The sequence below is a fragment of the Condylura cristata genome, unplaced genomic scaffold, assembly GCF_000260355.1.
Source record: "Condylura cristata isolate star-nosed mole 26May11 unplaced genomic scaffold, ConCri1.0 scaffold00017, whole genome shotgun sequence".
Taxonomy (NCBI): Eukaryota; Metazoa; Chordata; class Mammalia; order Eulipotyphla; family Talpidae; genus Condylura; species Condylura cristata.
This window is the reverse complement of record NW_004567118.1, coordinates 28,693,552-28,717,983: the sequence shown is the minus strand read 5'-3', so window position 1 is coordinate 28,717,983 and position 24,432 is coordinate 28,693,552. Positions and strand designations below refer to the sequence as shown.

The 24,432-nt window shown below is 53.5% G+C and overlaps 2 protein-coding genes across 4 annotated transcripts in view; one reads left to right on the top strand and one right to left on the bottom strand.

Annotated features, from left to right (window-relative positions):
- The window catches only part of ALOX15B (arachidonate 15-lipoxygenase, type B), an 8,035-nt gene extending 623 nt beyond the window's left edge, over positions 1-7,412 (top strand). Inside the window, exons 3-14 of one of the 3 annotated variants that reach the window (XM_004684626.2) lie at positions 620-701; positions 931-1,053; positions 1,133-1,236; positions 2,858-3,030; positions 3,699-3,842; positions 4,539-4,742; positions 4,827-4,913; positions 5,029-5,198; positions 6,130-6,251; positions 6,352-6,452; positions 6,573-6,734; positions 7,172-7,412. In XM_004684626.2, coding sequence (XP_004684683.1) covers positions 620-701; positions 931-1,053; positions 1,133-1,236; positions 2,858-3,030; positions 3,699-3,842; positions 4,539-4,742; positions 4,827-4,913; positions 5,029-5,198; positions 6,130-6,251; positions 6,352-6,452; positions 6,573-6,734; positions 7,172-7,351 — 1,652 coding nt within the window. In that variant the 3' untranslated portion in view covers positions 7,352-7,412. Of the gene's footprint in view, positions 1-619; positions 702-930; positions 1,054-1,132; positions 1,237-2,857; positions 3,031-3,698; positions 3,843-4,538; positions 4,743-4,826; positions 4,914-5,028; positions 5,199-6,129; positions 6,252-6,350; positions 6,453-6,572; positions 6,735-7,171 lie in introns of all 3 variants that reach the window. The other 2 variants (XM_004684627.2, XM_004684628.2) reach the window with 2 other exon arrangements.
- A 4-nt stretch (positions 7,413-7,416) lies between these two features.
- ALOX12B (arachidonate 12-lipoxygenase, 12R type) lies at positions 7,417-18,880 on the bottom strand. Its single transcript, XM_004684625.2, has 15 exons — positions 18,597-18,880; positions 17,228-17,432; positions 14,071-14,152; positions 13,870-13,956; positions 13,634-13,756; positions 13,274-13,377; positions 12,805-12,977; positions 12,447-12,590; positions 11,136-11,339; positions 10,822-10,908; positions 10,317-10,486; positions 9,734-9,855; positions 8,168-8,268; positions 7,800-7,970; positions 7,417-7,636 (listed from the first exon to the last, which is right to left on the bottom strand). Exons 1-15 carry the CDS (start codon positions 18,741-18,743, stop codon positions 7,457-7,459), a joined length of 2,100 nt encoding a protein of 699 aa, XP_004684682.1. The 5' UTR covers positions 18,744-18,880; the 3' UTR covers positions 7,417-7,456.
- Between the last annotated feature and the right edge of the window lie 5,552 nt (positions 18,881-24,432).

Sequence of the window (24,432 nt, the reverse complement as noted above, 5' to 3'; positions counted from 1 at the left end):
GGGGCTGGTTGGGGGAGGATATTTGCTGGGGGGAGCAGCAGTGGTTTGCTGCTGTGGCCACAGAGCTCGAGGAGGAGGCAAAGGAAAGGATAACATTTAAGGGTGTCACAGGGGCAGGGATGGAGGAGGAATTTTGAAATCATGCTTATTGGTTGTGGGGGGACTTAGTGGAGGGATTAATGGAAGAGGAGAGACAAGTGGTTCTGCCTAATGGAGCTGATGGGGATGTGTGTGGGAGCACAATGAATGGAGGGAAGGGCTGATGGAAAAAGAATGGGGCAACGAAGGGGGGGAGGGTAGGCAACCAGCACCCATCATGCTGTGGGGGGCTGGCTATTACCCCTCCTTTCACTTTCCTCCATCTCTGCTCTTTGGCCCCCTCTGGTCTTAGCTGTTGTGTTGGCATCAATGAATGGAAAGGAGCTGCCTAGGCAGGGTTTGCCTGGGATGGGAGGAGGAGTGGGTCTTGTCCATGCTGCTGGAGAAGAGGTAAAACTGGCCAAGAGTCTAATGGCAGAGTACATTCCAGACCAGAGATGTCCAGGTGTAAGGAGGGGGTAGGGCACCCTGGGATGCTGGGGACTGGAGGTGGATCTCCGCTAGTCCTTCTCTCCCACAGCCAAACTCATCTGGCAGGACAGCCACCCCCTGCTCTGTGCCCAGCGCCAGGCAGAGATTAAGGACAGGCAACAGAAGTACAGGTGAGCAGTGTGGCGGTCCCTAGAGCTCACACTTTTTAGTTCTCTGACAACAAAGGGTTTCCTTGCTCCTGCTTACTATGGTCAACCAAGTCTCAGACCTGACCAAACCCCACGTGGTGGCACAACCCTCCCACACCCTTGAACACCCCCGGTGCCAAAGCCCTCCCTGCGCCACCAGGCCGATGGCCCAGCCCTCCTCACCTCCCATCTCCATCTCTGCCCTTTATAGGTGGAGTGAGTTTTTCCCAGGGATACCCCGCTGCCTAGATGCTGAAAACCTCAAGGAGCTTGATCCCAACCTTCGATATTCAGTCACCAAAGACATCAGCCAAAAATTTCGCCTCCTCTCCCCGTGAGCCTGCCTGCCTCTGATGTCTCCCTCCCAACCCCTTTCTGCCCCAGCCGGTGCTATCTGGTCTTTCTTTCTGCAGGAACATTGCCCTGAAGCTCAAGGGGCTGCTGGACAGTCAACGGCCCTGGAGAAGTCTGGATGAGATCAAACGTAGCTTCGTCTTTCCCAAATCGCCAGTGTCAGGTCTGAGACATGAGGAAAAGAAGGAGGTTGTAATGGAGTTAGAGGGCTCACAGTGTTCACCTTGCAGGACTGAGGGCCAGACAACTAGAACTGGGACATTCAGGGATTCACAGGACTCCTGCACTGCTGCAGTTCCCTCTTCCCTTGTCCTTCCCAGAGCGTCACTGGGGCTGGGAAGAGGAGGCACGCTTTCTATCACCCGGGACTGCCAGCAGGCTGGCCTCTGGACCGGGCTGAAGGACTCAGGGAGGAAGACCCAAATGTCCTCCCTTGGTGTGTTTAGGTCTCTGTTCACTGAACTATTCTTACCGACCAGTGTTTCAGCAAGAAAGTAACTACTATTAATGTTCATTTTAAACATTTATTTGTTTATGCATACAGAATTGGGGTACAGGCCAGAGGGGCAGGGGTGGTGAGAAGATTCACCAGAGTGGGGAGCAGAAGAGGCATATGGACAAAGTACACTGCTGAGGGGAGCAGCAGGTGAGACAGGAGAGGTCTGCTGTGTCACGTGGATCACCTCCAGGCCCCAGGGTTAAACTGGCAGCAGCTAGCTTGCAGTGCTGCATCCTAACCTGTTGCGCCACCAGGGAGGGCCAAAATTAACTTTGAACAAGTCCAACTCTTTGTCCATTTTCTGGCACAAAGGCACATTTTCTACCTCCTCTGGCTCTTCCAACCTCTGCCCTGTAGCAAGCCACACTCCTAAAACTGGTAAAATGAAGTAAGGGCCTAGGGGCCCATTTACTGTCCTCTGACTCCATAACTATATCTTCAAACCATCTTCAACACTGTTTTTCTGACCAGCTGAAAATGTCTGTCCCACTAATATCCTAAATTGGGGAAGGGGGAAGACAAAGCAGAAAGAACTTTTCCTTTCAAAATTACGGCTTCCTGGGTAGGGGCCTCAGCCTCACACACAGACCTGAAAACCAAACTAAATGGAGGGACCCAGGAGACTCCACCTCCAATATCTTGTCACCCTGTGAGTTCAACTGTGCGTTCTGGCCTTAGGCAGATGACGCTTGTTGAGCCTCAGTGGAAAACCTAGCACCAGTGTGAGCCAAGCCAGTACAAACTCTTCTTGAAAGATTGTTCTGGTTTAACAAGTTACCCTGATGGCCTCATCATGGCCATGTTGCAGAAAAATAGGACATGGCCCTGGTGAGCTTTAATAGGGAATTAGAGGGACCCCACCCCCCAAGAGTAAAGGCCAGGAAGGAGGGCCTGTGTGGTAGCCAGCATTCCTCAGTCTTCTGATTTTCACAAGTTCGACTAGAACCCTAGATTCAGTCTTTGCTCAACACAGAGAACTTGACACTTCCTCTGGAAAATGGGTGGGGCAGCAGAGTCAGTGACTCTGACTCTCTCAGAGTCAGTGACTCTAGAAGTTTAGGAGAACTAAACTTCTAATCCCTTGTTTTCTGAGAAACCACTCATCAAGAAACCACTCGTCCACTCATCGGTAAAGTCATCCAACCAGTTGGGGTGGGAGAAGGGGCGCATCAGGAAGTGACCCTGGTGAGAAGCTGGAGGTGTGAGCCCTCAGAACAGTGCACTTGTCTAGGCAGGGACTTGGGCCCTAGAGACCAAGGTGACCCTCCCACACCCACCCCCGCAGAGTACGTGTTCGAGCACTGGCAGGAGGACGCCTTCTTTGCCTCCCAGTTCCTGAATGGCCTCAACCCGGTCCTGATCCGCCGCTGTCACTGCCTTCCAAAGAACTTCCCTGTCACGGACGCCATGGTGGCCCCGGTGCTCGGCCCCGGGACATGCCTGCAGGCTGAGCTGGAGGTGAGGGGCCAAGGGTCCCAGCCTCCAGAGTCCCAGCCTCCTTTCCTGTCCCTCCTGCCCCCAGGTGCCCAGGCTCCAGGTCCTCCAGGTGCCATGTCCCTTCCACCCTCCCTGGCTACCCGTCATCCCCTCCCTCTCTTGGAGTCTCCTTTTCAGCCACCTCAGCCTCTTCTCTGAGTCACAGTCTCCAGCTCATCACTGCACGCAGGGACCGTGTTCTGCCCCAGCAAGGGCTGAGGGAGCAGGGCTGGGTGGGGAAGGCTCTCTCCTGCTCCTTGGCAAGGATTGGTGCATTTGGCAGGATAGCACAGCTCTGAGGCTTGTTTGTCGTGGTTACTGAGGATGCCTGAGAGCTGGTCAGCTGATCTCTCCCTCTGTGGGCTATTAGGATGAGATGTGCCCCAGCCCCAGAGAGTGCCTGCTGCCGCCTATGCACTGTGCTCTGGCAGGACTCCTTCTCTGTCCTTGAGCTGGGCCTGACCACAGCAGGTGCAGCTCCAGTACCTGGGAGGGACTGCAGGTGTCTCTGGGCTGAATGTCCAACTGGTTCCGGGGAATGAGGTTCCTTTAGTGAAATAGTTTTGGGTTTAGAGTAACTCCCCTCCCTGCCCCTACCCCTGGCACTGGGACATGCCCCCTCAGCCTCCTCTCCACCTCCCCTCCCCTAGAAGGGCTCCCTGTACCTGGTGGATCATGCCATCCTCTCCGGTCTCCGCCCCAGCATCATTAATGGGCGCCCCCAGTTCGTGGCTGCTCCCCTGACCCTGCTGCGCCAATGTCCTGGAGGGCCCCTGCTGCCCCTCGCCATCCAGGTCAGTAAGGGGGGGGGAGCCTTTCACACCCCTTGGATAACTGGAAGGTTGCCCCCTCCCAATGCTGCCGTGCCGGTGCTAAACATCGCGGTTCTCCTAATCCTTCCCAAACTTCCTTAGTTTGTTTTTTTGTGAGTTTTTCAGTTTAGTCTTTTGCCATCTGTCTGGGTGGAAGGACAGTGATATTCAGTGTCAGAAGATAAGTTGCACTTTGACTCGGCATTCAAAATCTACTCTACTGAGCAATGCCCTTTTGACAACTTGGTGTTCCCAAAGTTACTCTTAACGCTTCGGGGAGGCAACTTTCGCCCTCCCTTTCCACCTTTCTGTCCCTGCCCCATACAGCTCGGGATCTGGAGGACCAGGGCTGGTTGCCTTCACTTCTCAGGGACTCCCTCTTTTCTCCCTGGTGCTGGAAGTGGTCACAACAGGAAACAGGGTGCTCACTGTGTGAAGTCACTGTTCTAAGTCACTGTTCACCATCACTGACTCAGTCTTCACAACAACCCCTAAAAGGAGGAATTATTACCATCAGCTTCATTTTACAGATGAGGACCTTCAATCACAGGCCGTCTACTTTCCCAGAGATACATGGAATTGACCGTGTGCTTTGGGCCCATGAATGCAGTGATAGGCTGTACTCTCTGCAGCCAGTTTCTGCCTGACGCCCACCCCTCCCTGTTCACCCAACTCCAGCTCACTCAGACGCCCGGTCCAGACAGCCCCATCTTCCTCCCCAGTGATGCAGTGGAGGACTGGCTCCTGGCCAAGACCTGGGTGCGCCACTCAGAGTTCCTGGTGCATGAGATGGTCTCTCACCTGCTTTGCACCCATTTTGTGATGGAGAGCTTTTTTCTTTCCACGCTGAGGCAGCTGCCCATGTGCCATCCCATCTTTAAGGTAGGGAGAAGCCCTCCCCTCAGCACCCAGGGCCCTGGGGGATCTGGGGCTGCCCACCTAACCTTTGACTCCGGTTCTCCCCAGTTACTCATTCCTCATTTCCGCTACACGTTCCACATCAACATCCTGGCCCGCACTGGTCTCTTTGCACCAGGAAAGCTCATTGACCAGGTCAGGCTCCTGGGAGGCCTGGAATCCCCGCAGCTGGCGGAGGGAGACTGGAGGGGCTGAGGTTTGCTCCTGAGCCCCCTGCTCCTGACAGCAAAGGGCTCTCTGGTCATTACAGTCAACGTCGCTGGGGCGAGTGGGCAGCCTGGAGCTGATCGCCAAGGGGCTAGAAGCTGTCACCTACCGCTCCTTCTGCCTGCCCCACCAGCTGGCTGACAGAGAGGTTCAGGACCTCACGCACTATTACTACCGAGATGATGGGCTCCAGATCTGGGCAGCCATAGAGAGGTGAAGCTCCCCTGGGGCCTGGGGGTTCCAAGCCTCACCCTAACTATATCTCTCTTGTTTTGGTCACTTCCCAAACACATTGCCTCTTCTTTCTCAGCTGTGTGACCTTGGGCAAGTTCACTTAATCTGAGCTTGCTTCTTCGTCCCCAAATGGAGCCAGTAAGAGCACCTACCAATTATTATTATTAGGTTGAATGTCAAACCCTAAGAGCAAACCTCAGGCGAATAGGAAGTGTTCCCTGGGCATTCATGGTTAGCAGTATTCACCCCCCTAGTCTCCATATTGCCAGGTTTTCCCTCCAAGCCCCACTCAGGATGCACCTCCTCTTGGAGTCCTGAACATAGCTGAAGCAATGGCGATACACAAGCTTTGAGCCCTTACGGTGGAGGGAGGCAGAGGCCTTGATGAGGGAGGCAGACCCAGCCCCGTGGGCCCTTTGGGAACAGGGAGGGAAGAGGTGAACCCAATCTGCCAGTGCCAACCTGGAGGGACTAATCCTTCCCTGAGGCTGTCGCCCCAGCAGGCAGGCAGCAGTCAAGACTGGAGTGGGGCTGTAGAGCTTTTGCACTGTCTGATGAGATGATGATGCTTCGGCTGTGACGATAGCCATATCTTAAGATTTTCCAAAATCTAAACATATTTTCTAAATTTAAGGGTTGACCATTGATTCAACTTGGAAAAGAAACCAACAAAAACCTTGGCAGCTGATTAAATCCCACCTGCAGACTAACTATGGCCCTCAGTCTCAGGCCTACCTGGGACTGCAAGCCTCAGGCTTCAACTCAGCTTGACACTTCATATTCAGTGGGGTTGGCCTTTTCCGTCTCTGGCCTCGTTTTCCTCCCCTTAAACAGCTGATCTCAGTGGCCTTTTCCAACTGGGTAGCATAAGCTCTGAACTGCTAGTCACCAACTACTCCTGGATTCCTAGCTTTGTGTCCGACATTGTTGGCATCTACTACCCGGATGACAGTGCAGTAAGCAGAGACTCAGAGCTCCAGGCCTGGGCCATGGAGATCTTCCAGGAGGGCTTCCTAAGCCGCGTGCAATCAGGTGAACTGGTCATTCCTGCCTCCCATCCTCTACAGCCCACTTGCCCAGGGCAGCTGCCCCATGGGTTTCACCACTGTTCTCTCCACCTGATCTCCCCTAGGGGTCCCTTCCACCCTAAACAGCTGTGCTGCTCTCATTGAGTATCTCACCATGATCATCTTCAACTGCTCAGCCCAACATGCTGCTGTCAACAGTGGCCAGGTGGGCCAGTTGGGGGTTGGGGGGGCAGGGCTTGCTGGGTAAGCCAGTTACATCAGGAATGGATCTTGCAGGAACACTGGCAGCCCAGTACTTACTGAGTCTGGTGGGGGGGGGGGTCAGTTTGAATTCAGTGCCTGGATGCCCAATGTTCCCACCACCATGCGGCTCCCCCCACCTACCGCCAAAGGCCAGGCAGACCTGATGGCCTCACTCCCCGAGGTCAACGCCACGTGCCACGCCCTCGTGCTCTTCTGGGGTGTCAGCAATGACATGAAAGACACTGTAAGCAAGGCCCAGGTGGGAGTGGGAGGGCTTAGATTCCAGGAGTATGGGTGAGGTGAGGAAAGGGTCCTGGGGTTACTGGGAGGGTAACCCCACTTAGTGGAGGGCCTCCCGGGTGTGATGAAGTCTGCTGGGGTGTGGTTTAGGGGAACACTGGTTCTTACTAGCTGGAGCTTAGAGTGGTCTGGGTTTCAAAATGGGCATAGTTTGGTGGGGTGATCTTTTGCTTGGGTGGGTGGGAAATGTTTCAAGTTGGATAGGTCTTGGGGTCCACATCCCTAGGGTTCGGGTGGCTTTTCTGACAGACTAGAGACCTTGAATGGTCTGGATGCCCAGGTAAGGAAATTTATTAGATGGGCTAGAATTAGGTTGGGTTGAAAAGGGGGCTGGAGTATCTCCAGTTGTGAATTACCAGCCTTCTCCCCTGCCAATCCCAGCGGCCGCTGGGCACCTATCCTGATGAGCACTTCACCGAGGAGGCCCCACAGCGAAGCATTGCCGCCTTCCAGAGCCGCCTGGCCCAGGTCTCAGGGGCCATCCGGGAGCGGAACCAGGGCCTGGCGCTGCCCTACACCTACCTGGACCCAGCGGTCGTGGACAATAGCATTGCCGTGTGAGCACATGCGTGCACCCGTACCCCAGTAAAGGCTGCGTGCACTGACAGACCCAGGGCTGTGTTTGCAGTGATTTTTTTGGAAAACAGGCAGGTGGGGAGGGCCATCCTAGATAGAAATGCTGTTCTCAATCAGCACCGGGTCCAGGTAGTAGTAAGGGATAGGGAGGCATTTGTTGCGCTGGCGGATGTTGTGCGAGATCTGGGCCAGGCGCTGGCGGAGGGTCTCCATGCTCCTCCTCGGGACATCCTCCACGAAGTGGATGTCGGGGAAGTGGCCCAGGGGCCTCTGCAGACACAGAACCCAGTAGGTAGGCCAGAGCAGGCCCCATCCCACCCCCACGCGTCCCCTTCAGCAGGCTCTCCCTGCTTTCTGCCCTTGACACCCCCACTCCTGTCCCCCTCAGCTCTCAGCCCCCTACTCAGAGCCAGCACACAACACCCCAGGGCACCTTGTCATCTGGCTCCCGGCTCAGGGTCCAGAGCACCAACAGGATGATACACGTAGTCTTCACATCTGGCAATGTGTCCATGAAGGTCTGCTGGGTCGTCAGCCCTTTGGTCTGCATTGGTGGGTTCCGCATGGATGACGGGAAGTTGGGCATCCAAGAAGTGAACTCCAGCTGGAGGTGGGGTAGTGGACGGGTCCCGGGTCAGAGAGTACCCAGGGTCTCCTGGGTTTAAATTGCGGTTGGAATTGAAACTGGGACTTGACTTGAGACCCATGGGGGCTGGCCTAAGAATTATGGCTGAGATTGAGCTGGAGGTTGAGGCCGGACTAAGGGTAGGGTTAGGCTTGGGGCACAGTGAACACAAGTACCTGCCCTGTGTTGACAGCTGCGTGCTTGGCAGAGCAGGTGTAGATGACAATGGTGACATATCGGATCAGCTCGGGAACAGTTTTCAAGCACGTGGGGAAGCCTGGAGAGGGGAAACTATAAATGCCCTGGAAGCATCATTCGTGCCCAGCTCTGGCCAGCAGAGGGCGTGACCAAGCCCAGCTCACCTGGTCCTGCTAATATTCTAGAGCCACATCCTGCCCCCTTCCTGTCTGCTTGGCTCTCTTGTGACCACAACTCCACCCTACCTCTTACCTCAGGGGTGGGGGTCTCAACTACCTTCTGGGTCTGCTCCAGGCACCTGCCCCAGGTGGGACCCTAAGATCTTGCCTCTAACTTTCCAACTCTCTTATGGAGGCATCCCAGGCCTGGGAGCAAGGGGTAGAAACCCTGGCTTTGCTGCCCTGATTCAGTACAATCCCCCATTAATTACCCCTACATGTCTTCTTTCTGGCCTTCCTTCAGGGTTCCCAGCTCAAGGAATGACATCCTCCTAGTTGTGACCTGGAAGTCACCCTTTCCCCTCCCAACTTCCACCTAGCCCCCATTGCCAAACCCAAACTGGTCACCAAGTCCTGTCATTTCTACCTGCTACCTAGTTCTGGAATTCTCTTCATCCCTACATCTGCCACCCAAGACAGGTCCCTGTCACCTCCCCTGGACAGCCCAACAGCTTCCCAAAAAGTCTCCTATGTGCTGATGCTATCTGCTATTCTAACATACAAATTTGACCTCCTTTGCAAATTCCCTCAATGGCACCCTCTGGTGCACAAGAGTAATTCCAAACTCCTCAACCAGCCTCTGCTATGATCCTTGCTCAAGGCTTCAGCCTTGGCACCATCTGGAGCCTGCCCAGTTCCCACTCTAAGCTCCAGTTGTTGGACCTGTGTGCAGCCCCCAAAATCACTATGCTCACCCTGGTTTTGTGACCTTTCCACATTCCAGAACTCCCCAACCTGCCTGAGGCCTCTCACTGATAACCTCCCCAATGTGAGATGTTGGTAGATGCTAGCCATGATGCTGGAGCTCAGATAGATCTTAGTTTGTTGCTACCCAACCCCAATCTCTGATCCTCACCCCACTATAGTGTTTGCCTGAGAGGGCCACCCCTTTGCCTCGTAGCAACCAGATCACAGTGTCCACTGAACATTTGTTCAATGGGTGCCCTCGCCCTATGGATGCTCTCCCTCCCTCATTCACCTGGAACCTGCCAGCTGCCCACCAGATACCCGGTCTCCAGCACGTTCTGCCCTTTCCTACTTGATCTCATACCCCATTTCTCAGTCTTCAGGAGTTTATTTCGGGGATGGGAGACTGGGATCACTCCAGGTCTCTGCAGAGGGACCCATAGTCCCTGAGTTCAAACAGGGTCCATCGTCCTGTCTTTCTATCTCCATCCTCTCTGAGCTGCCTCTCTTCTCCAGGGATCAGAGAAGACCCTGTCAAAATGCTAGGGCAGTGATGTGGCCTCCTTAATGCACAAGGAGACACGCCCCTGTTCCCCCAAGAAGGTCTCCCCACAGCCCCCGGGCCCTCTGGGTCCATACCTGAGCTCTCACGCTCCAGTAGGCACTCCTTGAATATCTCCTGCACCCAGGACTGCAATTCTGGGTCGCTTTCCACGGCTGTGTCACAGGGGTAATAGTAGGTGATAATCTCCGTCACATACCTGGCCAGAGGACAGGGCCTCAGTCTGGGCCCTCCTCAGCCATGCTTTTCCCACCTCCCCTAGAAGGCAACGACCTTGGCATAGCCAGAGAAGCCTCATGCCTGCAGGTGGGCAAGTGCTGTGGGGGATGGGAGTCAAAGGTGGTCTGGCGAGGTCAGAAATGTCCCCTAACAAGGGTCAGGTGAGGTACACAGGCAGCTCAGAGCCCACTGGGGGTCTGGCCATTAGAGGTAGACTAGGAAGCAAGAAACGACCAATTGTGCCTTCCCAGCCCCACCCTGAGTGTGAGTACTTGTGTGACATTCAGGAACCAGACTTTATCCTCTGTCCATAAGACCAAGTTCCTGGATGGCCCCATACCCAGGCACAGGTCCTTAAAAGCTCCCACACCCCCCAACATATCAGGGTGTCCACCATGAATGCCACCCATAGCTGCATGTCCTCTCCAGCGCGCCCCACACCTCTCCAGCGCGTCCCACACTGCCAAGCTGTCGTCTCGGTAATAATATCCCGGCAGGTCCTGAACCCCACGCTCGATGAAGTCATTGGGAAGGTAGAGGCTGTCGTAGGTGATCTCTGACAGAGCCCGCACCATCACCTCAGCAAAGCCCGGCAGGCCCAGGGACGTGCCCTGTTAGGGAGGAGGCAGAACCAGGAGCTGAGAGGGTCCCAGCAAGTCCCCTCCCCCCAAGGACCACACCTGCCCCACACAAAGTCTAGCGACCCCATGGCCAGGCAGAGGCCTCAGCCATGAGGCCTCCAGCCCTGCCCCAGGAGTTCTCACAATCTGGCCAGCACACCCAGCCCCTGCCTCTGAGCCCTTCCAGACCCAGTACCCACTTGAGCCCAACCCCCTCCCCATGCCCCATCGTGATGGAAACACAAGTGCAAGTTCTGCGTTTAGTCTAACTGCAAAGCCCAGAATGAGAGCAGATGTCTTGCTGCAGCTGGGGTCAGAAGTCTTACCCTAGCAGAGAGCCCCCCCTCATTGAGGAGGAGGGCTCGCCCAATGCTGTTGATCTGGATGGTGAATCTGGTGTGAGGGATGAGGAGCTGTGGGAGGAAGCAGGAGGATAATGAGAGGAAATTAAAGTCACCCCCAAAGGACCTCAACAGCTCCATCTCTGCAAATCAGAACCCCCCTGTAGGAAGAACTGCTCAAGCCCTCTCCTGTGGGTCCCTAGCTGCTCCCCCAAGTCTAACTGGACCCCTGTGACTACTGAGTGAGCCAGTGGCTTTCCGAGGCAATGCCTCACAGCCGTCCCTTCACCATGCCGTACCTTGTAGAGGGGGTGGCACATGGGAAACTGCCTCAGCGTGGCCAGACAGAAGGCCTCGGCCATGAGGTGGGTCTCCAGCAGGTGAGAGATGGCTTCGTGGCAGTAGAACTCAGCATTGCGCACCCATGTCTTTGCCAGCAGCCAATCCCACTCAGAGTCACTGGGCAGGAAGATGGGGCAGTCAGGCCCAGGGGTCTGGCTGAGCTGAATGTGGGGAGGATGGAGGCGTAAGTGAGTATAGAAACACAGGGATGCAAGGGTCCCCGCAGCAGGAGGGAAGCAGAGGGGAGTGTGAGAAGGTAACGCCACCTCCCGCTCTCAGGCCCACTGGTTTCTTGCGCATGCCAGCGCCTCCCCACTGCCCCCAACCCCCCCACCCTGCACATTTTCTCTCGCTGATCCCTGCCTACAGTTTCCTCCCCTACCCCTGTATCTCACATCACCCACTCATTCAAGAACCAGCTCACAAGCTACCGCCTCTAAGAATCCTTCCTCATCTCAACTCCAAGTTCACCACGTTCAGCTGTGCAGGTGGTGCACTGCACAACGGTGCCAAGATGGGGCAAGGGTGGGGTAGCACTGAGTCTAGTCGACACCGTCCCACTAACAAACCAGGAGGATCAGGCTTGGCTAATGTCCCCAGAGGGGTGACTTTTTCTAGTTCGGACATGATCCAGCCGGGAAGGAAATACTTCAGTTCCCTTTCCTGCCAGACCAGACTCCCAAGGCAGCAACTAAGTGTGATTAATTCAGTTATTTCTATAGGAGACCTGGCCTAGAGCACCTAGGTACCGATTTAGCAAGTGGATGGATGAACAATTAAAGAGACAAGTCTGAATCTCCCACATTCCCTCCTGGTGACCACTGAGCATAGACATCCAGCATACACACTCCACACACAGGAGCTTATACATAAGAGCAGCCCTGTTCATGTCTGGGCATAGAGGCACACAGATGTGTACATGCAGGGAGACACAGGGTCACGCCCCAAGCTCACCACTGGGCACACACAAATAGGCACACGCATAAACAGCGGTGTATTCTCAGATGTACACAGACACACTCACACAGACACACCTGCTTACTACACACAGATGTGATGCTCATACAGCTCCCGCGATTAGGTAGACACACAGGTACATAACGTTCAGACACACACACAGCCTGATGCTCTACTACACACTCACACAGATGTGTCACACAAGTGCACACGGTCCCCAGCATGCACCTCGGTGCTCACATTCATGCATGTACAGGGGTTCAGGCGCTGGCCACACACTCACACAGGAGCCCCCGCCCCACCCCAGGCACCTGGATGGCAATGGGCATCATGTTCCCTTCCGGGCTAAAGTGCAGCAGGCAGAGGGGGGCGCACTGGTGCTGTTTCTGGCCACTGAGCTCAACAGTGGGGATGCCCTCCAAGATGCGGTAGTCGGCCAGGTAAATGTTTCCCTTCTGGAGAGGAGCAGTGAAGAGTAGACACAGAGGCACCAGCCTGAGGCGACCCAGGTTAGGGTACAGAACTCCCTACCCATCCCCCACACTCCCCTCAAGGGTCAGTCAGGGAGGACAGATGGGGGGTTGGGGGGGGGCTCTTCAGGTCGGTGGAGGTGGGCAGAGAGGGGATGCCCGGAGGAAGGCAGGAGGCTGTAGGGTGCCCAGGCCTCACCTCTAACTCCTCTTGCAGGCTCGTTCCCTCTCCCAGGAACGGGGCCACCATGTCATCTGTGACGGGGAACTTGTCTGGGATCTGCGTGCAGCGGCGGAGCAGGCTTGGGTTGATGCCATTGAGGTACTGGTACCCAAAAAAGCTATCCTCTGTCCAGTGCTCGGCCACGTACTCTAGGAGGACAGCACGGGGTCGTCACGACCCGGTCCCCCTCGGAAATAGAAAGGCATGGGACTGAGATCTCGGAGAAAGACAGTGGACGCCCCAGAGACCTGGGATGAAAGCGAAGAAAGACCCCAACCCTGGGCGGAGCAGCCGGAGGGGCCCGGGCGCCGGGGCGCCGTCTCTCTTGGGCCGCCAGGGGGCGCACCTTCCTAGCTGCGCTGGTTGCCGCTGCACGCGCCGGGCGCTTTGCCCAAGAGATGAGCTGGTTGCCCCCCCGTTTGATTCAGGGTACTCCACCCCTTACCAGAGATGACAGTTTTCGTAATAGGGAAAATTTTCTTAATGTCTTTCAGTCTCTTCCACGACCGTTTTCTGTCCAATAGGCCACGAACTTTGAAAACGAATGACCTGGGGGGGGGGGTGCAGGGGGGGGTGGTGTCAGAGGGGCCGCCAAGTTCTGCAGTGCCGCCTGCAGAGCTGGGTCTCAGGGTTTCTCTATGGCTAGAGCTGAGCTTCCATCACATCTTAGGTTCTCAAGGCCTGTCTTTCAGCTCCCTCAGCTTTCCCAGCATTTCAGCCCGGGCTGTCATGCAGGCCTTGGAGAGGCAGGGGCTGAGGGACAGCAGAGGCCAAGGGACAGGAGCCCTGGCCCACACACACTCACTTGGGTCCCAGGCGGAAAAAGAAGGAAGCTGTCTTGATGAAGGAGAAGCGGAGATTGGAGTTCAGGAACTTGGTGGCCTTAATGTTGATGAGAATCGGGAACCCAGGAATATAGCCGTTCCACCTGTGGGAAGGAGGGCAAGCCTGGGGTCAGGCACCTGGGTGCCTGAGGTGGACAAGAGTCAGAACCCAGGTGTCAGCCATGGCAGACGCCCCAGGGCAGCCTCAGGTGCTTACTCAGGCTGGTTAGGGTTTCTTCGGACAGGGGGGCGGTAACTCGGGATGTGCACATAGTTGGGCAGGCCAGGAACGAAGACCCTCCAGCTGCAAAGAGAAGCCAAAACAGCGGGCCCTGGAGGCCATGCACCATTGCAGGGCCCAGAGGGCAGTCATCACCGACTCCATGACCACCTGCAGCCCCTGCCACTCTCCACTCACTGGTACAAATCCTGCTTGGCTCTGATCTCTTCCTGTCGGTGCTCCAGGAGGATTGGGAGTGTGTCGTCGGCTGTTGTCTTCCCTGTGGGTAGAAGAAAGAGGAGGCTCTGGATTTGACCCTTGGTGAGGGCCAAAAAGCCATTCCTCCAGGGCTCTTCCTGGTACCACAAGGGGTTAACACCAGGTAGGAGGTGACCCGCATGGCACAGCAGACTCTCCTGTTCTACCTGCTGCTCCCCTCAGCAGTGTATTTCAGTATATCTGCCTGTTCTGCTCCCCACTATCTCTCTGGTGATCCTCTCACCCCCCCCCTCCTCCCTGCACCTCTGGCCTCTACCCCAGTTCTTGTATGCATAAATAAATAATCTTATATGTGTGTATATGTACATATATATGTATATATATGTTTATTTAAACCCTTCCTCCCCTGCCCACTTCAGGAGCCAGAATTCAGCACCTGTTCCCCAAGTTAGTTCTGTAGGCCCATGGTTGACCCTGAGGAAGGGGGTTCCCCCCCCAAAAAAGGTTTATGGGCCACGTTCCTCCCTCACTCTACCCCTCAAGTGAGGCACTGGTCCCTCTTCTAGATTCACCTAAATGTTAATAACTACATTATCTTGTACTTAGTAGGCATTGGGTACTTTCTAAACACTTAAATTATGTTCATAATTTAACCTACATGAGAACAATTTTATGAGACAAGTGCTTATTACTGTAAGCCTGCAATCCAGTCTCCACAATTCCAAAGTCCAAAAGATATAGTTTGCTTTTTCACAAGTTAGACAAAAATTTTTTGTAGGCAAACCTGCCCTGAATTTACCTGAGACCAGGCAGAGTCTTCATTTAACACATTCAGTATAATAATTCATAGTTTTTGCTACAGAAACATCGGTATATTTGACGAGGGGTGCCCCAGGAGCTACAGCACATAATACATTGTGAGTACGTACAGAAAAGTCACACACACGCGTTTCTGCTGGAAGAAGTCACATGACCAATGGTTGACGGACAGCTTGGGCCCAGAAATTGGGGCTCTTCATCCCTCCCCTGTCCTTGGAGTGGCACATGCCACCTGGATAGTATATGTGACTGAATCCAGTTGAGGTCTCTATATAAACTCAAAATTCTGATGGACAGGCATAGAAACTCCTCTCCAGGCTGTTCAAGATAAATCTTGTAAGTTTCCATTCTTATTAAACCTGCTGCCTGCCAATCTGGAATGTATTTCCCCTCACTCACTTCCTTCTTTCCTTGCCTCAGTGATTGGCAGCCAGTTTACAAGGCAATGATTTTTTGTGAGTGTGTGTGTGTGTGTGTATATATATATATACATCTTCTAAATAAAATCTGAATTTCTAAACATCTCTGGGCCTCAATCGTTTCAACTAACCAACTATATGGTCTTGCTCATTTTACAAGAAAAATTAGTAGGCAGAGAAAACATTGACCTGGGCCTGGCTTGCCTAGCCAGGCAGTCTGCTTCTGACCACGCACCCACCCATACCAACTGCTGCTGAGCTTTTTCACAACTCCTTACAGAGCTTATCTAGTGGACTCTCACATCAACCTGAAGCAGGTCTGATATTAACCCAGTTTATGATGAGGGCATTGAGGCCTATAAGGCTTAGAAGGACTTGGAATTGTGCTTATATGTCCAGCTGAAATCCAAATCCAGGTCTGTCTTTCTCTCGCATCTCGGCCTGGTCATCCCAGCTTGGCAAGCACAATTCTGCAGTGCCACCATTTTCCTTCCAGGTCCTCCTTACCACCCTCCCGGTCCTCTGTTTGCCTCAGCTGGTGTGCTCTGGGTGAATGGTACCCCTGGGGTCACGTGACCCAGAGACCCAGCTCAGCTTCATCCCCAGGGTGGGAGCCTCACTCCTTCAAGGGCCCAGCAGGTGACTCAGTGTCCTTGCCCTGGTATTGCATAGCAGCTGCTCCACCCAACCCCATTTCTGCCTGGCCACCCAGTGTCACCCTGCCTGTCCCCCAAGTCCATGTTACTAAGACCTATTGTAGTGAGAAGAAGCTGTGCATCCTGAGGGAGACCCTTCTCTTGGTCTCCACACCCTCCCCAGGCCTGTCTTGTCCCCTCTCCACTCTTCTTTACCCCTCAGGCACCATCCCCCTGCTCCCAAGGAAAGGCCTCTGAAGCAGGGAAATGAGAGAGACAGAGGGGTGATCACCTGGAGGAGGATGGAGCTCCAGGCCCTAGTCCCACTCAGCTCTCCCCTCTATTCCCATCCACCTTGAGGGAGGCCAGAAGAAGCTGAGTGAGGAGCTTCAGAAACAAGCTTTCGTCCCCTGAGCTCAGACACTTAGGGCCTGTCTTTCTGTGGGAGCAACCAAGTGACAGATTAGGTGAACCACTGGGAACCTGAGACCATCTGTATGAGTAACAGCGTCTCCTGTTGGGGCACACAGGAGTCTTATTGGATTAGTGGGTGGGGGAGGGGTAATTTAAGAGTAGCAGTGAGTCTTGTGAGAGAAATTAGGAGAACTATTGGGGTGATAGGATATTCTTTGGAGCAATGAAACTGCTCTTATATGGGCATCATAACAAGATGCAAGCCCTCCTATTCAGAGCTAGAGAGAACTGATGACGTAGCCAGGCCTCTAAACGAAATAATACATCATCAGTTGTGATAATGGGCCCTCCTGTTACAGAAACAAAGCCTCCTGTGGTAGAAGCAGAATCCTGCAGAGTATGGTCTATGTGTGTGTGGTGTCTGCATGTGTCTGGCTTATGTCTGTGTGTGTGTGGTGTGTGAGTGTGTGCAAGGCACAGTTTGGCATGGAGAACGAATCTATCAGGGTCTTGGGGCCTGTGCCTAGGGGTCTTTTTAGAGTGCCCAGGCATCCTGCAGGAGGCAGAGAGGGCTGTGGAGATCAGGAAAAGCCTGCCTGTGTGCAGCAGACTCTGGGCTCCTGAGAGCAGGCCTGTCCCTCCTTCATCTCCATTCCTCCAGGTGCAGGCTGAGCTGAACTCTGTAGGGCAGCAGCATCAACAGAGCATGATTGTATCAGAGAGGCAGGAAGCCCCAAGGTCCCTGTGGGGCTGGCACCTGAGAGCTTGCTGGGAGTCGGAGTGACCAAGCTGGGGAGGCCTGGCCAGAGCGAGAGCCAAGAAGCAAGGGGCAGGGTGCAGAGGGCTTGCCTGTAGCCTCCCGGAGCGCCAGAGTCTCATAGCCGTCCATCCACTGGTAGGCAGGGAAGTGGTAGATGCGGCCATTGGGTGCACTGATCTGCACGTAGTTGCAGTACCAGGAGTTCTTGGGAAAGAAGGAGAAGCGCTCCTTGTGCAGGCGGATGATGATGAGCTCCCCCAGATCCTGCTGGCACTGGACAGTGTACTCGTCCACCTGGATGGGGCATGGGATCAGCAGAGCTGGCAGAGTCCAACCCCTGACCCAGGCCCTGCTCCTGTGGAGTCACCTTCCTGGGCTTCTGGGCCCAGATTCCTGAGGCTGTGGAGCCAGACCACAGCCCCTCCTTGTCTCATCCCCAGCTCCTGAGGTTCCATCCTCTCTCACATCCCGCGGCAGTGACCTGAGGCTGCAGGACCCAGGCGTGGGCTACAATGGGGTCCAAATAGGGGACAGGGCCTTCTCTGCCTCCTACAATCTCAGAATGGAGAGAGGTGGTCCAGCCAGTCCCTTTTCTCCCACTCATAAACAAGGTGTAGGGATTGATGCAATAGAATAAACGATTAAGATCACCTAGTAAGTGGCGGAATCTAAATCAAAATCAGGTCTAAAGGCTGAGGGCCTGGCATAAGTGTTTCCATCACAGGACAGGTAGGTGCCACTGGACAGGCTGGTCTAATGCCACTTTAAGTCACAGAGAATCTAGGTGAATTTAAGTCGGTTATGATGCAACATAACCTAGGAGTAAGAGTGAGTAAGGAGAGCGAGATGGGGGAGAAGGGAGAAGGACAGGGTGGGAGAGGGCTGAGAAAGGAGAGAGAGATGGAGTGGGAGAGGGTAGGTAGGAGGGGCGGGGAGTGAGGGTGACAGAGAGGAAGAGGGGCAAGGGAGGGAAGGTGAGAAAGGGATTGGAGCAAGACAAGGAAAGGCGGAAAGGGAAGAGATGGCAGATAAGGACAGCAGTAGAAAGCCCGGGCTCTGGGAAGTCCCGAAGGTTGGGAGCCAGATCTGGGGTGAGGGGGCACCCAGAGCCACCCCAAGCACCCCTCTGCTTTCAGCCTCCCCCAGAACTCCCGGTTCTCCCGTTGAAGTTCTGGCTCCCTCCCATGCACACTCCATCAGTCCAGCGCTCCCAGACACACACATACTGCACACACTCACACACGCTTACAGCACACACATGCCAAAGACACGCAAACACTGCACGCGTGTATACTCGTGCTCACACACACTGTGTGCATGTTCATGTGTGCGAGTGTGTCGTCCCTCATGTGTGCTCACGTGTGCACCCACACATGTGTGTCCCCCACATATGTACACCCACCACATGTGTTCACATGCCCCACACACACTCACATGCACACGCACACACACACTCACCGCCCCGGTGGCAAAGTCTCTTCCAAAGTGGTCCAGCAGCTGCTTTTGGCTCTCTCCTTGGGTGCCCACGATGGTCAGTGAGATGGAGTCCATTGTTCCCGATAAGAGATCAGTCCCCGTGGCCACCTTGACTTTGTAGGTGGCCATGGTTGCTTTTCAGGAGGCAGAAGCTGGGGCTCAATCGCAGACACGGTGGGGGGCCACACAGGGGCCCAAGGCAGGCAGGAGAATCTGGCCACAGAGAGGAATGGAAAGGTCCGGTCTCCCACGGTGGAGCAATGAGGCTGTCCGGCACCTGGAGAAGCTTCTGCCCTTGCAGGTAGCTGGGCACGCTGGACTGGGTGGAGAGAACTAGTTGTGAGCGAGCAGCACGGCCAGCCCTCTGAGAGCTGACGGGGAGGAACAGCAGGCAGGGCTCTGGGCCTGCCTCTGAGAGGGCGGATGGAAGATGCCTCAGTTGAAAGAGGCTTCAGGGTGGGGCGGCCAGTCCAGCCTGGGCCAGGGCCCCAGGGAAGTTGGGGGAGGGGGCATTGGGTGGGGCCCTCAGATCTTTATCACCCTAATAAGCTCTTTCCCTCTGCCCGCCCCCAGGGCAGCCCTGGCACCCCTGCTAAGTAGGGCCATGGGCAACAGGTTATCAGCCCAGTTCAGGGGCCTGGTTGGGCATGGCCAGGGGGAGGGGGCAGAACAAGCTCACTGTCCACTTGGCCTGCTGCCATTCCTATCTGAAATAGGGCTGGCAGGTATGGCCCCAGGGGGCAAGTTCATCCTTCTGCCCAGGGCCTGGGGCCCAGAGCCCCTGTCAGGAAGGGTGGTGGGTGTTGAAGGCAGGGTTCAGGAACCCCAGGCACAGGGAGATTCTGGGGAGAGGTAATCACAGATGGGAGAAGGAGCATCTATCTGTTGCTTCCTGGGGGCAAGGAGGAGTTGCAGTTGAATGCAAAAGTGGGGGACAGAGTGAAACTGAGATAAAGAATGGATATACAACTTGTGGTTTAATCATAACACAGAATTCCACCCAGCAATCAAAAAAAAAAAAAAAAGAAAGAAAAAGAACAAATTATAAATGGATGAATCTCACAAATTTTGTGTTCTGTGAAAGAAGCCAGATATATCATTCCATTGATACAAAGTTCAAGAACATCACACATAAGTAATTCCTAGCAGAGTAAGAATAGCGAGCACTTCTGGAATGGGGGTGCAGGCTGGGAGCAGGTATGGAAGTAGGAGTGTTCTGTGTCTTGATCTGGGTGGTGTACATTTCACCATATCTATGTCATCCTTCAGTTTTATGAAGTATTCACCTTCAACCCAAGGAAAAACCAAACAAAACAAGAAGCTGAAAGAATGAAGCTAAGAAGAGGTTGTAATCAGGGCTGGGCTCCAGTGGAATCGCTTGTTAGGAACCAGGTCATTCATTCTTTCATGCCTTCATTCATTCAGCAGATATTCAAGGAACACGCTCAGGCGCTGTTCTAGGCACTGAAGATACAACGAAGAAATAAAATATATACCCAGGGACAAGTGTCAGTGAGCAACAGTCTGTTTGCTATAGTTGTGATATTAAACACTGAGTGGGAAGGGGGTGTGGTGAGGGTCTGGTTACTGTTAAGATCACAGAAGCCAGAGCCATGAGGATGGGTGCAGGGAATGGGAGAGGACCCAAGATTTGTTATGAGAGAGGGTCGGAGTCCTACATTCAGGCGATAGTGCTAGGTAGCCAGGGAGAGTGAGGAGACAGTTGCGATTCTGTCCCCTTTCCCAGACCTGCCTTCTGTCCTTCTGCCTCCCAAGGACAGCTCCTGCCTACTGGGAAGCACCTGCTGAAGCTCCCTCCCTGGTGGCACCCTTCTTTCACCAACAAGGGAAGGTGACACCGTGCCCAAAGGAGACCGGGATTCTGAGATGGGGAAAAAGATTCTGGAAACTTCAGGACTAGAAGATGAATGTGGATGAGATTGCAGTTTGGGTTGAGCTGAAGGATAGGGATGTAGTTGGAGTTAGGGCATGAAATGACCTTTTTCAAGACTGTCAGTGACTCCTTCTGTTGGGGGGAAAGGATGTCCTAAACAGACTCCATAAATAGGTTTTATGGACCCCACCATTCCCCAGACCAAAGAGATGCAAGACACCAAGGACTACAAATCCCATAATGTCATCCCCACCAAAGGGAAGATTGCTGGGACCTGAGAATGGAGTTAAGCAGTCAGGTTTTGTTTATAACCAGACATGTGGGCCTTGGGGAGCTCTTAGTTTTTCACCAGCTTGCAGCATATTATTGGGGTTCCAGCTCAGCAGAATTGGTAGGACACATTTACCAATTTATCTCCCTCTTTTTCTTATTCGTTTTTTCATTTCCTCTTTATTAACCTTTCTGTGTGTGCCTGCAGTTAAGCCTTGTTATAAGTCCCATTTAAATGTGTGTGTAAGAACACACAGGCTACCCATTTCACCTCCGGTTGCCCTGTAATAGTTCTTGCCTTCAGGACAATGACATCATCACTCATGTAGTCCCCCCAAGACCTGCCTCATAGGTCAGCACCTACCCTATTCCCCCTGTGTTCACCTCTGCCTGGAATTAGGTGCCCTTCATTCACTCATCAGTCCATGCTGAGCCTCCATTGTGGCCCCTCACCTTGTCAGACCCTGAGCCCTAAGAATACAAAGTAAGCAAAGTGAATCCCTACCCTCCCTCATGGAGCTTACATTCTAGCGGGGGAAACAAACTATGTTACCTAATAACCAAGTAAATGAAGTACTGTGTTAAGTAGTGGTAAGTACTGAAGAGAAATGTTAAAGCAGAGAAGGATGATATAAAGTATAGAGGCAATCTAGAACGACCAGGGGAGAGCTCTTTGAGAAGGGAATGCTTGAGGAAAGACATGAAGTAAGTCGCCTCCTTCTAGCCCCTGGGCTTTTATACATGCTGCCCCCAATTTACTTCTTGAAACTGGCTAATGCTTCCTCTCGCTTCTGACCTTAGCATGATATTGCTTCATCAATTATCCAAGCCCAATTTAACTATTAATAGAGCTCCCGGACTGTGGCTAACTGACATCTTTCACTGAAGCCATCTTCCCTATTAAATTAAACAGTCCATCATTTGGGTTGATTTCCTCCCCATATCTCCATCACAGTTCTTGGTACTTGGGAGATTCTTGAAACATGACACTTTAAATTTTCTTACAGTGTTCATTTTGTACAATAATTGGCCTCTCCTCTCAGCTATCGCCCCCATAGTTCTCCAACCACCAGAACCATCACCACAGCGCCTTGTGTTCTTCCCTCGCCTGTCCTGACCCTTCTTCCCCCTTCTGTGCTGTATGCCTCAGGTCGATGGTCAGCTTGCAACTTTTATCTTTTTCTTGACCTTTTGTTTGGTTTCTTGATATTGCACATAAAAGTAAAACCATCCAATGTTTATCTTTTTCCTTCTAACTTATTTTCTGCTTAGCATCATCCCTTCCAGCTTCATCCATGTTGCCGCTAGTGGCCTGTGTTTGGAAACACAATCCTTAATGATTAAATGGGTTACTGTTAAGAATGAAGTCAGGGCTGGGAATGAAATCAACCATGGGTTTGGAATTAGAATGAAAATCCAGAAAGGAGAGTTAGATTGGTATAAGGTAGTGGAAGAAGGGAATGGGTTAATGAGATGGAAGCAGGGTTGGGGAGAGAACTGGGGAGGAAGATTTCGCCTGTGCTCTGGGTGCTGTCTCATCTACAGGGTGCCTTCCCAGGCTGAGGGACAGGAACTGTCAGGCCAGTCAGGCCCACCTTCCTGGGCTCCGGATCAGTCACTCCGATGACTCTTGGGGAATGCTAGGAGCCTGATGGTGAAAATTGGTAATTTAAAATGCAAATTTGTTGCAAACTCTCTCAGCCTCCAGCCTTCCAGCCACTCCCACTTCCCTTGACACTGTGTACCCAGGGAGCTGGTCAGGAGTGCTGATGAGCAGGACTGAGTTGGGAGTCTAGTCTCTGGGGCTTGGACCACCATACCTGCAGGCCCCTCTGGGATGAAGGGTGCTGGAGCACAGGGCAAGAAGCCCTGTGCGTTAATCTTCCTGGCTCCAGGAAGGTGTGGGCAGGGGCTTCACGTGGCCTGGAGGTTAAGGTAGGAGAGGGTCTTGGGGAGTCAGAGAATAGAGCTGATTACAGAGGAGTATGAGTGCCACTACATGTGGTAGGCACCCACCTCCAACCCCCAAAAGCTAACTCGAAAGCCATAACCACTATCTATAGGTCTCCTGCTCCATTTTCCCCAGCCAGTGTCTCTTCTCCAAAAAAGCAGAACTGGCTGCTCTGGGCTTGAGCAGACTCAATCTTGGAGTAGGAATTAGATTCCTGCAGGAGAGGCTGAGATGGGGCAGCCACAGATGTGAACGTGGCTGGGACTGGAGCCACACGGGTGTCATTAGGTGTCAGGATGTAGACTGGGCACTCCCCAGTTACTTCCAAAACGTGGATGCATGACTCTGGGTAGGTGCTCATTGGGCTGAAGAACTGGTTCTCCTGGACCACGGACGGGCGTACCCGGGGAGCAGGAGAGGCCACTGGGAAGGATGTGAGCTTGCTGGGTTGACTAGAAATGGGCCACCCACACAGGAAGCCGAGTCCTCTCTGCTGGGGCACCCCCATGCCTAGCCCCACCCCAAGCCTGCAAGGCCTGGGGCCCCACCCCCTAGGACACAGAGAAAAAAATCAAATCGGGTCACTTCCCTGCTTAAAACTCGCCAGAGTGTAAACCGATGTTGTCCCTGGAATCCCATCCAAGAACTTAATGTGGATTTCACGGCGGTGCATGGCCCAACTTCTGTCCACTTCCCGTCATGCTGGCCTCCTCTGTTCTTCAAACACATGCCCTTCAGGTCTTGTGCATTTGCCCTGTCCCTAGCCTATAACACCTTCCCCAAAACTGTTTAAATGTTTTTGTTCTTTCATCCCAGCCTCAACTCAACTGTCCATGCCTGAAGATAACCCCACATGCTAACACACTGCCTGCTTCCATCTCCCAGTTGGACTTGCAATCACCTCAAAGGGCTTATTTGCTTATGTTTATGTGTTTGTCATGTCTTGCTATAAGTCAGAAGTAGGGCTGGGGCTAGGGGAGTCACAGATGTTTCACCAGTGGTTGGAGTGGTGTCTAGGGAAACAAGCCATGAGGCAAGCAGATCCTAGAATGCCAATGCTGGAAGGGACTTTCCAGGTCTCTTCGTCACTCCCATGTAGCTGACAGATTAGGGCCACCAAAGCTGAGGGATTTGCTCAAGAACAACTGGACAAGAAGGCCTGGCATGGTTCCCACTACCCCAGTCACCTTCCAGGCTGACTGAAAATCACAGTGGCCCAGGGCAAGCCAGAGGAAACCCCTCATCCAACATGAGCTCCTCCTCCTGCCTTGTCCTCAGAGGTGCCAGTGCCCAAGGCAGAATTCTACATTCTGGTGTATCTCTCCAAAAAATTTCCCTCCAAGCTGGCTTTCTGGGAAACCAGATTCCAGTGATCCACCCTGGCTCCTCCCTCTCCGACTCATGGGCATTTTTTAGGATGGGCATGGCTCCTGATTCTAACCTTGGTTCAAGCCAAGGAGTGTTCATTTCTTGGAGGAGCAGGTTGCCTGTGTGTGCCCTGACATCACTGAGCCCTGGTCCTGCCCTTCTAAGCTAAGGCCCATGTTAAAGAAGTGCCTTGGGCCTCTGTCACAGCCTTCCCGACCACAAGGGATGTCTCTAGCTGTTTCTTCTTTTAAAGATTTATTTATTTATGCAAAAAATAGCTGGGTTACAGGCCAAAGATGGGAGTGACAGGATTCACCAGAGACAGAATGGAGAAC

Excerpts from the sequence above, each read along its gene's own strand:
- ALOX12B (XM_004684625.2), bottom strand. The coding sequence starts at position 18,743 with ATGGCCACCTACAAAGTCAAGGTGGCCACGGGGACTGATCTCTTATCG. Across the intron at positions 9,856-10,316 it reads GTGTGGGACGCGCTGGAGAG|GTATGTGACGGAGATTATCA; the intron begins GTGTGGGGCGCG and ends TCCTCTGGCCAG. Across the intron at positions 7,637-7,799 it reads GCCGGGAGCCAGATGACAAG|AGGCCCCTGGGCCACTTCCC; the intron begins GTGCCCTGGGGT and ends CTGTGTCTGCAG.